Source organism: Ostrea edulis, chromosome 2 (assembly GCF_947568905.1).
Source record: "Ostrea edulis chromosome 2, xbOstEdul1.1, whole genome shotgun sequence".
In the NCBI taxonomy this organism is placed as follows: domain Eukaryota; kingdom Metazoa; phylum Mollusca; class Bivalvia; order Ostreida; family Ostreidae; genus Ostrea; species Ostrea edulis.
The window spans coordinates 79769240-79784239 of record NC_079165.1 but is presented as its reverse complement, the minus strand read 5'-3'; the positions used below and the strand labels follow the sequence as shown (position 1 = coordinate 79784239).

The window sequence follows — 15000 nt, the reverse complement described above, 5'->3', positions numbered from 1 at the left end:
ATGCCCCATGTTAAAGGTCAAATGCCACAAGAAATACACATATCAAATATGAAAGCTCTACCTCTTAAGGTGTATAAGATATGACGATGGTTAAAGTTTTTTGCCACAGACAGACAGATCAAAAAAACCATATGTCCCTGAATCTCCAATTCCAGGGGCATAACAATCTTCAAATCAGGCAGACAGTTTTCTATCAGAAATGAATCCTTTCTTTCCATTAATAATTTGTGTCCAAGAGTTGTTCAAGTGACACAATTTTTGTATCTTTGTTTCTGAAGAACTCCAAAATTCTATAGTTCCAATATTCCATATTCTTGACTTTTCACGAAATTTGTGAATGTATCTTACATTGCTAAAGTAAAGCTGAATTAAGGAAAACATAAAATCCAAGTCATTTTAAAATACGGAATTTCACAGCTATAGTCTGACCTTTCCCTGAAGTTGGGTAATCCCTGCAAACTCTCCCTCATAGCAGCTGTTATCGTACGTCAGCATCAGGCCTAATCCCTGAAAAATTAAACCAATCAGCTGTTATCATACATTAGCATCAGGCCTAATCCCTGAAAAATTAAACCAATCAGCTGTTATCGTACGTCAGCATCAGGCCTAATCCCTGAAAAATTATACCAATCAGCTGTAATTGTATGTCAACTAGGGCTGGGACAATTCAGGGTTAGCTCGATTCGGTTCGGTTTCGATTCAGAACAGCACGGTTCGCTTATTTTCAATTCGGTTCATGTTAGGTCCAATTTATCTAATGACACCACAAAAATTAACAATTTTAATGAGTAGCATATTTGATTTGATTTAATTCAAGTTATATAACTATATGTTGTCATTTGTAAACATCATATCTATTCATAATGGCATTTTATAACTTTGATAGAAAAAAGAAAACACTGACAGTCTATCAAAATTTGTTATATTAATGTGCTGCATAAGTTTTGGATTATTAAACAAATCTATAGTGAATTTAAAATGTATATGATATTGTTTTCATTGATATGCAAAAATTCAACAATTCTATCAATTGAGAGTCTTTGAAAATCTCTCCTTTATTGATTTACTTCTCTCATGTTAATTGTCAAATCTGTGTCATTACCTACGATGTTGATTTCACTCCACCACTGACAGAAATGCTATATGTCATGTAAAGATAAACTGCAATGATCTTACGGACCATATTCTGTTGGTATCTGAGTGGTGAAAATGCTAACTCTTAACACAGTAGTGATTTAAATCTCTGTTGCATAAAAAACCACATGTTTTCAACATCACTCAGACGCCATATTTGTTGTTTTGGTGTAAGTAAAATCTAAACCGAACCGAACCGAAATCCGGAATTTGTAATCGGTGCATCGAATCGAATGGTATGAATCGCATTGCACCGAAATTTTCGGTGCACCGCACAGCCCTAATGTCAACATTAGGCCTAATCCCTGAAAAATTACACCAATCAGCTGTTATCGTACGTCAACATCAGGCCTAATCCCTGAAAAACAAGAGGTACTGTGAGCAATGCTCACTAAGAATACTCCCCGCTTACCCCAATCTCCCAAAGGGTGTTGTTAATAGGTATAAATTACCTCTTTCCTGAGTGTAAAATATGGTGTGCCTTTGTAGAAGAAAGTGGAAGATATAGTCCGAACACAAATCCATGGCATAAACCTATAATTTTGACCTTTAGATCAAAGGTCAAGGTCATAAAGAGGTCATGAATGTACATGACACACAGTCTCATGGTGATACACCCATGTCTTATGGTATGACTATGTCAAAACCCTATAATCAATTTTGACCTTGAGGTCAAAGTTCAAGGTCATATAGAGGTCATGAAGGTACATGACACATCGTCTCATGGTGATACACTCATGTGTCAAATATGGTATGCTTATGTCAAAGAACAAAGAAGTTATGGCCCGGACACAAATCCATTGTAAAAAACCTTTAATTTTGACCTTGAGGTCAAGGTCATATGGAGGTCATGAAGGTACATGACACATCGTCTTATGGTGATACACTCATGTGTCAAATATGGTATGCCTATGTCAAAGAACAAAGAAGTTATGGCCCAGACACGAATCCATTGTAAAATAAAAACCTTTAATTTTGACCTTGAGGTCAAGGTAATATAGAGGTCATGAAGGTTATCAACACATCGTCTCATGGTGATCAACCTGTGTGCCTAATACGGTATGCCTAAGTCAAAGAACAAAGAAGTTATGGCCCGGACACGAATCTGCACAGACAGACAGACAGACAAACGGACGGTAAGACAGACGGATGGACAGACAGACAGAGTGATTCCTATATACTCCCCAGAACTTCGTTCGGGGGGTATAATTACACCAATAATGCAAAGCATGGAAATAGTACTAGTGCTTACAAAATGTAAGTGTAGTTTTGTGTAGGTGTGTTTTAGTTTGACTCACTGTTAACTTGTCCTGGGTGAAGTTTCCCTCGAAGTACATTCCATCCAGTGTGACTACAATTCCCCCTCCCTGTCTGACGTCTTCCTGCCACAGGCCCATGTACTTCTCCCCTGTAAAACATTAATATTGAGGATAGAATCTGTTATAGACTCATGTACTCTGTGAAACATTAATATTGAGGATAGAATCTGTTATAGACTCATGTACTCTGTAAAACATTAATATTGAGGATAGAATCTGTTATAGACTCATGTACTCTGTAAAACATTAATATTGAGGATAGAATCTGTTATAGACTCATGTACTCTGTAAAACATTAATATTGAGGTTAGAATCTGTTATAGATTCATGTACTCTGTGAAACATTAATATTGAGGATAGAATCGGTTATAGACTCATGTACTCTGTAAAACATTAATATTGAGGATAGAATCTGTTATAGATTCATGTACTCTGTGAAACATTAATATTGAGGATAGAATCGGTTACAAACACATGTACACCTGTAAAACATTATTATTATATAGCTAATAAATAGTCTATTATAAAATCTGCGTAAAATCTAGAGAATGTTAGCGTTCAATGTCCTGAGACTTTATTGAACGCTAACTTTCCATTGCGTAAATTGTATGCGCCCGAAACATTCAGAGTATGAGTGTTCAATATTGACGTTACCGTAACGACGTAAACAAGCCAAAATAGCAGACGACGGTCCTCCGAATCTGACAGAGCCGGTATTTAATATTTACTTAAGCAAAATGTTTTACTGTACATAAATTATGATGTCCCCATTTACAAAATCAGTTAAAACATTAATATTAAGGATAGAATCTGTTACAGACACCTGTACACCTGTAAAACATTAATATTGAGGATAGAATATGTTACAGACACATGTACACCTGTAAAACATTAATATTGAGGATAGAATCTGTTATACTGCTTCATTCTGAGTTTAATTTATGAATACTGGACTTTTAATTTTATTTTTCTGGCTATATTTCAATCAATAAATTTTGAAAACACTGGAGGCATAATGGTTAACACTGCTGGTACTTGTGAACACCAATTAGTGAATGACAAACAGCCATTTCTACATTTTGAGACATGTACTTTAAAAGTTGATTACCTTTCATGACATCATCCATGATGCCATATCCCTGTTTTTTGTCCGACACCCATTCTCCAATGTAAACACTGGCGGCCATCGAGGTGTGCTGTCCATGGCGATATATTCCATGCCCGTGTCTCTGTCCATCCTTAAAGGCCCCCTCATATACATCACCGTTGGAATATCTTGAATTACCAATACAAACATTTCAGTGTTTCTGAATGGATTTCAACAACACAGCAAGTTTAGAAGCATTTATATAGGTACAACTTTTAAACACGTATATTGTAGATTGTTTATTCAAGTGGAAAGTGTAACATATCATAATTTGATGTCCCTATACTGACTTTGATACAGTATGCAATTTTGTCACATTCCCAACACCCAACAGCACCGCCCCACTGAGATACCTTTTGAGTTACCCAATTTTGGCTAGCTCTGTGAGATACGGTACAAATTACCCGACTTTCGCCAACTTTGTGAAATACTGTACGAGTTACCCAACTCTGACCTGCTCAGTGAGATATTGTATGAGTTACCCGACTTTAGTGAGTTCATTGAGATATTGAATGAGTTACCTGACTTAAGTGAGTTCAGTGAGATATTGTATAAGTCACCTGACTTTAGTGAGTTCAGTGAGATATTGTATGAGTTACCTAACTTTGGTGACTTCAGTGAGATATTGTATGAGTCACCTGACTTTAGTGAGTTCATTAAGATATTATATGAGTCACCTGACTTTAGTGAGTTCAGTGAGATATTGTATGAGTCACCTAACTTTAGTGAGTTCATTGAGATATTGTATGAGTCACCTGACTTTAGTGAGTTCAGTGAGATATTGTATAAGTTACCTGACTTAAGTGAGTTTAGTGAGATATTGTATGAGTCACCTGACTTTAGTGAGTTCAGTGAAATATTGTATGAGTTACCTAACTTTAGTGAGTTCATTGAGATATTGTATGAGTCACCTGACTTTAGTGAGTTCAGTGAGATATTGTATGAGTTACCTGACTTTAGTGAGTTCAGTGAAATATTGTATGAGTTACCTAACTTTAGTGAGTTCAGTGAGATATTGTATAAGTTACCTGACTTAAGTGAGTTTAGTGAGATATTGTATGAGTCACCTGACTTTAGTGAGTTCAGTGAAATATTGTATGAGTTACCTGACTTAAGTGAGTTTAGTGAGATATTGTATGAGTCACCTGACTTTAGTGAGTTCAGTGAGATATTGTATGAGTCACCTAACTTTAGTGAGTTCATTGAGATATTGTATGAGTCACCTGACTTTAGTGAGTTCAGTGAGATATTGTATAAGTTACCTGACTTAAGTGAGTTTAGTGAGATATTGTATGAGTCACCTGACTTTAGTGAGTTCAGTGAAATATTGTATGAGTTACCTGACTTTGGCCAGGCCATGAAGCAGACCATCTCTCCAGTATCCCTCCTGGGTTCTCTCACTCCCATTGTCCTGCTTCAGAATCAGCTTGCCATGTCTGAAAATAATCAGTTTTTAAATTCAAAATCAACAAGAATGTTTAAACTTATGTATACTCCATTACATTATATAGTCCACTCAAAATATCTCTATGTCATTTCTCTCAAGTATGAAACATACAAATCAAAATCAGTTTAAGACATTTCCATTGATTTGGTGATTGAAATATGCATCTTGCCTTACCCATGCTGAAGTCCCTCTTTAAAGTTTCCTATGTATTTTCTTCCATCTGCCCACTTCATTTCTCCACTGAGTAAAATATAAAGAGGTTCCCTTATATCTAATATCAAATCCTTAAATGCACAACTTATTCATGATTTTAAAAATTTTGAATGACATATTTTTTTTTAACAAGAGATGTTTGTAAAACATATATATGCCCCCCAATGGTGCAAAATTGAAAAGGGTTATACACATGCATCAATTAATGGATAGTAGTATCACCAATTCAAAATATTGAGCAGACAAGATCATCCATGTCAAGAGTGGATTGACAATGTGACCTAAAATTCAATAGGGTCATCTACTCCTTATGCTGTACCAGTGTACCAAGTTTGGTGTCAATCAAACAAATAATTCTTAAAATATAGTATAATATATTACTATGTCCAGTTTAACCCTTGACCTTTGACCATGTGACCTCAAAATCAATAGGGGTCATCTTCTTCTGGAGATCTACCAGTGTACTAAGTTTGATGTCTGTCAAGCAAAGGGTTCTCTAGACATTGAGTGGTCTGTATATCCCCATGTCCAGTTTGACCCTTGAACATTGACCATGTGACCTCAAAATCAAACCAGTATACCAAGTTTGATGTCTGTCAAGCAAAGGGTTCTCAGGATATTGAGTGGACAGAATATTCCAATGTCCAGAGTAGATTGACCCTTGACCTTTGACCATAACAACAAAAGGGGTCTTCTACTCATAACCAACCCACATATGCAATATCATTGCGTACAAGTGAATGGTTCTCAAGATATAGAGCAGATAACATCAGTCTACAGACCGACCGACCAACAGGTGCAAAGCAATACACCCGTCTTCTTTAGAGGTGGGGGGCATAAAAACATAATGTAAATCACTTTATATTTGCAAGAGCTAGATTTTAGAAACAAGAGGCCCACAGGCCTTATCGGTCACCTGAGTACTAGTGAAAAAATATCACTACTCCCAAGGGCTATGAAATCTAGAAAAAAAATTCCTGTTCTGAATATCTAAGCTAAATTCTAATGTTCAGCAACAGTATAAAAACAAGATGTGTTTTTAAAACTTCCCTGCCCTCAAAAGTGCATACACTGATGAAAGGCTTTAAATAATAGGTGTATTAACATTAAAACATCAAAAGATATGACTAAATTGGACTCATCCTAAAGTCATAACCCTGGGTTATGAAATTCACCAATTTTTGTAAAGTATGCATTTAGATTTTATACAGTATCAGCAAACTTACACATAAATACTATATACTTAAATACTATATACTAAGTTTGGCCCTACCCTGGGGTCAGAACCCTTACTCTGGGGATCATCAAATTTACAATTTTGGTAAAAGACTACCTGCTCTATCCATTTAGTTTCAATTTAGTATAAATACATGTAGCACTAAAGATGTTATTCAAGTGTTTTACACATTAACACTATATAACAAGTTTGGCCCTGCCCTGGGGTCAGAACCCCTACCCCGGAGATCATGAAATTTACAACTTTGATAGAGGCTTTCCTGCTCTACATCACCATGCATTTAGTTTTTCTTTCATGTGTGTGGTTCTTGAGAAGAAGATTTTTGAAAATTTGTCAATTTTGGACAGTTTTTGCCCTGCCCCTAGGGCCCCAGGGGTGCTGGAGTCCTGAAACTTACAATTTATGTCCCCCTTGTCCCAATAATGCTTCATACAAAATTTGAAAAGAATTGGACTGGCAGTTATCAAGAAGAAGTTAAAAATGTTCAATTGATAACGCACGACAATTAATTGCAATAGGTCACCTGAGTTTACATGATTATTATATGATGCAAAAATAAGATTTTCATAAATGATTTCATATATTCATACAGTATTGAACATAATGAATGTCTCTGAAAATTATACATGTCTTAAGACTGATTCTATGTAACTATCAAAATTCAGTGGCCACGGTATATCACAGATTTTTATGAAACTTTGTGTGTAACAATATTATGATAGATATAAAACAAAAAGGACATGCAAAGGTTTGACTTAGCAACGGTTGCCATGGAAACCGATCCTCTAACAACAGCTGGACAAGATATGCACATGTATGTTATATTTTGAATAATAAAAAATTAAACGCTATTGTTCATAAAAACAACAATTGTAAAAATTATTTTGAGCTAGGTTCTAGCTTTTAGAAATTTTTTTATATTTATTTAATCCTTGAAAACAATAGAAATAATTATTTTTATGATGTATAAGGGTTTGATATGTGTAATTTTTAGAGAGGGATAAAATATATTTGCCCAGTCATTTGGTGTAAACTCACATGCTAGTAAAATGTATTGAATCTTACTTTAAAAAAGTACAGAAACACATTTGTGGAGAAACCAAAGGTAAACACATAAACCAGTAGTTTCCTCTGGTGCACAAACCAAAATACACCAGAAAGAGTTATTGCCCTTTGTAACACTCTCTTGTATTGGAGATATGAACAGCCTTCATTTGTTTTCAGTATGGCAGGAGGTGGAAATTTGAGTTTTTATTCAATTTGTTCTTCAGAAGTTTATCAATATCAGATGCTCTTTGTTCACTTAATTCACTACCCGATCTTTATCTTCAATTGTACTAAAGGATTCCGGTTTATTTCATGGAATACAAATCCGTTTGATCTTTGCCATAGTCACCGGACTCTAGCATCCAATCGTCTACGTATTCGTAGAAAAAGTAAATGTTGTGGAATTTAACGCTTTATTGCATCACATCCGACTAAAAAAATGACCAGGGAAACAGAAGGCTGACAGACATATTCATAGAAAATATGAAAAAGCCCTGCATGTTGCCGTGTTGGAACTTGTATTGACGTAAGTATTCTATTTGATTTAGAATCCAAATTCTAAAGTAAAGGCTGAATAAAATGTATCAGAAAATTTGGCTTTTAGTAAACATATGAGAACCCCAATTTATTTTATACTGCCAGCCAGGCTAGTCAGCTATAGTGGTATACATGTAGACTGAACATTGTAAGTAGTCTTGTCATTTACTGCATGGGTGTACAATATAGAATACTAGTTAAGTATGTCCCCAACCTAACATTCACTCAGGGAGTTTCCTATCACATTTACACAGAGTTCAGGATCGGTAAAAATTGGGGAATACTTATAAAATCATGTTTCATGTGGAAATTTTCAAAAGGACTAGGCTTAATTTATGTAATCCTAAGTGATGACCTCTCTCGACCTCTCTCTCTCTGACTGTCAAGTTTACAATAAAAACAAACATGTGAATGCCTGTGTGCATTCTAGATAAAGATTGTTAAAATCATATATATTGGTGAGCCAGGCTACTTTCAAGTTTGTTTACCTGTGGTAACCCCCACTAATATGTGAATTGTGATCGTTCTAATCTACAGAAGAAATCACACAAATACTATTATGATTTAAAGTTTTCTCATCTCTGTAATTATGAACTTTAGGACACTTGATTTGGAAAAATTAAATGATGAAAAACTGATGATTTTGAATTGGGTCCTGTAACTGGGCCCTCAAATTTTAATACATGTAGGTCCTGTCAACTGAAGTAAATAAAAAAATATTAAATGTAAATTGTAAATATTCAAATACTTTTGAATTCTTACTTTTTCATCCAATAATCACATATTTTGGCCAAAGTACATGACCACTATTTTATGTAATTAATGTGTGCTTTTCTGTGTTTCAGCTGTATGAGCATCATACTGTGCAACTCACCTAAAGATGGAGTTGACCAAGTTGCTGACTTTGAGGTGGTAAATATTCAGCATTAATACATACACATTGAATACATAATTTGAAATTCAAATTTTGAATCCCAGTATTATAAATCCTAAAACAAATTAATAGATGTGGGGAATGTGGTACATTGGGTTTAGTTTCTTGGTTATAGAGCCTGCATGGAAACTGAATTCTCTAGAATAATCACAGGAGACCATCCATTTTTTATGCGACATGATGACTTGAAACGTTTTCATCACAACTTCTAAAAAAAAATTTATTACTTCACTTAATTAGCATACTCAAAAAGACTAGTTGTTTTGTTGTCAATGACGCACATATATATGTACACATGTGTATGAGCTCGGTATCATTTGTAAAAATGATTAATTCTAATTAGGTCAATGTTGAGAATCACTCAAGTGACCTACATGTTGCTATTTGTGTGCATCAGTCATCATAAGACGTTAATTGAACATTAATATTTTTTCTTCATAACCACCCTTCCAATTCTTTTCAAATTTCTTTTAAGCATCTTTGGGACAAGGGGAATTAACATAGATTGTAAATCTAAAGACTCTGGATTGACGGTACTTTTAAAAATGCTCTATACCAAAATTGAGAATTTTGTTTTAGAACCAGGGTTTGATTTCTTCAATTTTATGGAGAAAACTTTTTCAGATATACACTTCGTTAAATTGTAGAGTTGGGGAAGGGGGGGGGGTATAAGTGTATTTGACATTTATTTGTGTCCAAATTATGCAATTAATACTGAGGATTTCAGTAGTAGTCTGTTTTTAAAACAACAGACACCTAGAATTAAGAGAACAATGAAAGCATACATGTGATAAGGAGGGGGGGGGGGGGGGGGGGGTGACTTCATAATAATGCCTGAAAATTCTTAACAAGTAAATTTTAACAAAAATTTTACATTAGAGATGCCAATTCAAGATAATTAACATGCTTTGTTTATTGGCATCTGGTGTACATTTGGCAACAAGTAGTGTTGTTCATTGAGAAACGATAAATTGATAATGTACATGTATGCGTTGGTTGTATATGTATATGTTTTAGGCATATCTTATTGCATGTTTTGTTGTGTTTGGTTGTCGAAAATATTGATAGAAATTAATAATGAAGAATTGCTGATATACTAAGGACATCATGATTCTGATCTAAAGAAATTGAGGACTAGTTAATATTTACATACTTTGTTACATCATGGCCATACATTGCTTGCAAGAAAAACACACATGGGCCACATACATGTAATCAGTGACTAAGACATTTTGTTCAGTTATACTGTTTTCAAGTCATTACACTTAATTCTTAGAAAGATTCCTTAACTGGCAATTGATTGCAATCAGAAATTGCAAATTTTCTATTTATTCCTTACTTGACACTATCGAATGACAGTAACGTGATGCGCGCTCCCTGTAATCAGGGGGAAATAACTAGTATACATTGTGAAAAATGTAGCTCATTGATTATTCATATACGTTTGAAATATTTTATGGTTATACAAGATTTTTTACAATAACTATTGAAAAAGACTCGAACACAATTTATGTTCATGTTATGCATAAATCTTATTAAATCATTGACTCCGCAAAATATTATGACATCACAGGAGAGTGGAACTACCTTAAATAAAGCTGAATGCTTATGAAGGAAAACAGAAAGGGGTACCAAAATTGCGAATTTCGAAAACACAAGGTTGTGAATGTGGGTCCAAAAGAGTCATATAGTGTATAACATGGATTTTGTAGCCCTTAGAGCTATAGTGATACTTTGAATTTTTTTTTAAATTTGATTAATACTCAGGTAACCAATAAGGTTTGTGGACATCTTGTTAATTTATGAGTATTAACACTATTAATAGCTCTTCAATACAGCATAAACACATGAATACAAACTGTATCAAAACATAACATCCTTTAGGTCAATTCAACTTAATTAGTAAGATTATCATCCTGGGTCACCAAAAAGTATGGGGCAGACTGTGGGAAGATTTTAATTTTTATTTTCTGAGAAATATATTGATGACAAACGAGTTTTTGTCAACAGAAGTGCATAATTTAATGCCAGATATATAAATCTATGTTATTTCACAGATGATTTTTGAGGGACGGGTGGGCGGGCATGATAATCTATCAACTAAGTAATTAATTAAGTGGTAAAATTACTATTCTAGCATCATGAATGATCTTGTACATGTAAATTTAGTTTAATCAAATTGAATTAGGTGTGTACTGTATGAAAATGTGAAAAATAAGATGAACTTTTCAATATTTGTTCAACATATTTTTTAGAACTTGAAGAGCAGAAGATGCATTCCATGACTCTTATGTGATATAGAAGACAAAGAAGAGCTCTTGAGAATGGGAAAAAAAACTGCGAGTTTTACAGTCAATGAACACACCTCACGACACAAGTCCATCCTGATTCAGTAAACTATTCTTCTAAGGAAACACCATGACTTAGTTAAGATCAAGTTTTGGTGTCAGAAGACTAATGCAACTAAAACATTGCAAAATTAACCTGCAAGTGTCTTATGTGACCCTGATGAATAAGGATTCATGACTGAACAGTTGAAGGAAAATCACTATTATAATGATTTAAAAAAAAAGATGATTGTGTTGTTTGGATAACATAGTGATCCATGTTTGTTGAATAAACAACTTTGCAAAAATGAGTTGTTCTGTGTTAATATTATAAATTTACTAATTACTGGTATGTCAACATAGATTACAGTAACACTGAACAAACTTCAATAAATTTTAAAGTTTCATGCAGTTTCTGCAGTAGAAAATGACACCTATTGATTTTCTGGTCCAAAGGTCACTAGGTGCAATACAATACTCTGTACAATTGATGTCTGACCAGTTTCTTCAGAACCCTTTGATTGATAGTGATATTTCATACAGGGGTTGGTCACTGGTAGTATATGACCCCCATTGATTTTCAGGTCAAAAGATTAAAAATGTCACTCCTTGGCCGAGTGGTTGGAGCATAGCGTTCAAAATTACACGGCCTCAGTCGGCGCGGGTTCGAATCCTGCTCGCGCTGGTATTAAGTGAGAAAGTTTCCCAATTTACTTTCAGGGCTCGAAATTAACATATGCCCGTCAGTCTGTGACTGGTTAAAAGTCTGGCGGACTGACATACATTTGTTTTAGTCAGTCCGATGGGACTGTTTAATTTTCTAAAGCATCATTTTGGAAAATATGATTATGGAATTTTATACAGACATTCGGCATGCTTTGATTTGTAGATATCAGACAAATCTGATTTGTAAATATAAATCCCACTTGTCTAAGACATATTGAGTTAAATTTCATTTTAATAACATTAACGAAACATGTTTAATTATTTCTGGAGAACTGTTGGACTGGTAAATTTTTCTGCGGACTGGTTGAAATTATACCCCATCAGTCCGGCTGGACTGGTGACATAAAAAGTTAGCTTCAAGCCCTGACTTTTGGAAGGTCGGTGGTCTCTTCCCAGGTACATTGTATCTGGGTTCTCACTTTCACCAATAAACACTGGGCACCACCAGAAAACTGAAAAATTGTTGAGTGTGGCAGAAAATATCAATAAATCAATCAATTAAACATGACTAGGTGCAATGTAGCTAGTACTCTATGCAATGGTGTCCCCCCAATATCTTGGGTCTGTTGTTCAATTATGATATTTCATATGTTGGTTGGTTATGAATAGTAGATGACCCTAATGATTTCCAGGTCAAAGGTCAACAAATACAAGGTAGTACAATGAACAATTTATTGGTATCTACCCAATATCTTGAGAAGACTTTTTATAGTTATTGATAATAGTTTACATGACAATACAGTACATGTAATATAGCTTGTTTATGGAAATGATTGCAAAATCTACTTGGTGTTTGGGGAGGGGGGGGGGGGGGGGTCCTACTGGATTACAGTTTATGTTTACATGGTTTTTTTTTAAATTACTCTAACTAATTTTTATTAATATGTTAAACTTCTCCATGTTTATTTTTGAAATATCAATTGCTCATATTGTTCATTTTAACTGAAAATGGTGTAGGTTGTATTATTTGTCATTAGTATGAATTTTTGGCAAAATGCCCAAATCTACAGTTTTCGTACTACAATAGATCAATTGTACTACATTTCACCATTAATCTTTTTATATAAATTAGGAACCTTTAATATGGACATCCTTTGATGACAGTTGATTATGCTGTATGTATTTTCCAAATTATCTAAATTCATAAACGAAATCCAACAAAAAATCCCGTTTTGGCAAAATGCCCAAATCTACAGTTTTCGTACTACAATAGATCTATTGCACTACGTTTCACCATTAATCTTTTTATATACATTAAGAGTCTTTGATATGGACATCCTTTGATGACAGTTGATTATGCTGTATGTATTTTCCAAATTATCTAAATTCATCAATGAAATCCAACAAAAAATCCCGTTTTGGCAAAATGCCCAAATCTACAGTTTTCGTGTACAATAGATCTATTGCACTACGTTTCACCATTAATCTTTTTATATACATTAAGAGTCTTTGATATGGACATCCTTTGATGACAGTTGATTATGCTGTATGTATTTTCCAAATTATCTAAATTCATCAACGAAATCCAACAAAAAATCCCGTTTTGGCAAAATGCCCAAATCTACAGTTTTCGTACTACAATAGATCTATTGCACTACGTTTCACCATTAATCTTTTTACATATATTAAGAGTCTTTGATACGGACATCCTTTGATGGCAGTTGATTATGCTGTATATATTTTCCAAATTATCTAAATTCATCAACGAAATCCAACAAAAAATCCCGTTTTGGCAAAATGCCCAAATCTACAGTTTTCATGCTACTACAGATCAATTGCATTACGTTTCACCATTAATCTTTTTATATATATTAAGAGTCTTTGATATGGACATCCTTTGATGGCAGTTGATTATGCTGTATGTATTTTCCAAATTATCTAAATTCATCAATGAAATCTAACAAAAAATCACTTTTTGGCAAAGTGCCAAATTATAATACATTGGTACAGCGGTCATTAACACACTCTTTACCATAGGTGGATATAGATATCATAAATAAGGAGGGAATTTTATGGCGAATTGAGATTTATGGAGAAAATTAGTTGTCTTTTTCAATTTTTTATATACCACAAGGACAAAACATGGGCAAAACGGGCTGAATTTTGAAGTTCAATTAGCCCTCATAGACTGCTGTCGGTTTCCATGGCAACGGATGGTAGAAATTCGGTTGTGGGGTTGGAATTATGTAAGATGGTGCAAGTAAAGTTAATACTGTGAAAATCAAAGAAATCTGTGACATTGAGTGGCCAGACCCTATCTGATTTCTTTGATTTTTACATAGAATTGATCTTAAAATGCAAGAACATGGGAAAAGAGTCTGATAAAATATAATTTACAGCACACAGGTTCTGAGAGAAAACGTACAAGCCATGTAATTTGCCCGTCATCCAGTAGCCAGAATAGGTGGCACTCTTGAACACACCATGTCTCGTAAACTGGTGATTAGCGAAGCGAATATCTGGGGGAGTCAGGCGATCGGAACTTCCTCTACGTGACACAGACTTCTGACGACAAAGGACTTTGTTGATGGTCGAGTTTAACGCTATTAGCCACTCTGTCTAAAAAGCAGAAGGCAAGAACTGACAAAAGGAAACATTGTTACATCAAACAAAATTGCAGCTAACATGAATTATGTAATAATATTTATTGATATGCAGTAAATATAAGCTTTTTTTGTCATAAAATACTAAGATTTTACTTATGATGTAGGTTGTAATGATCTTTACAGTTTTAATTGATTTCTGCATCATAATTTTAACCACTTTTGTTCAGTGAAACTTTTTGGCAAACATTACCTTCTCATTCCCATCAGAGGCAACTAAGATCAGTTTTTCTTCTGGCATAATCAAGGAAATTAAGTGTCTGAAAAATCAGACAGAATTTACACACAAAAAAAGACACTGTGGATTAGGACAGCCTTTCAAAAATCAA

The 15000-nt window shown here is 34.3% G+C and overlaps 1 protein-coding gene across 8 annotated transcripts in view; it reads right to left on the bottom strand.

The window, feature by feature from the left end:
• LOC125678900 (alsin-like) overlaps positions 1–15000 on the bottom strand; it is a 64165-nt gene that overhangs the window by 21265 nt on the left and 27900 nt on the right. For all 8 annotated transcript variants that reach the window (XR_008800142.1, XM_048917686.2, XM_048917687.2 and 5 more), the window contains 7 exons: positions 14865–14931; positions 14434–14627; positions 5222–5287; positions 4941–5036; positions 3562–3728; positions 2433–2542; positions 430–507 (listed from right to left, as the gene is read on the bottom strand). Coding sequence is in view for 7 of the 8 variants with exons in the window: in XM_048917686.2 (XP_048773643.2) it covers positions 430–507; positions 2433–2542; positions 3562–3728; positions 4941–5036; positions 5222–5287; positions 14434–14627; positions 14865–14931 (778 nt within the window). In the remaining variant the exon portion in view is untranslated. The remainder of the gene's footprint in view (positions 1–429; positions 508–2432; positions 2543–3561; positions 3729–4940; positions 5037–5221; positions 5288–14433; positions 14628–14864; positions 14932–15000) is intronic.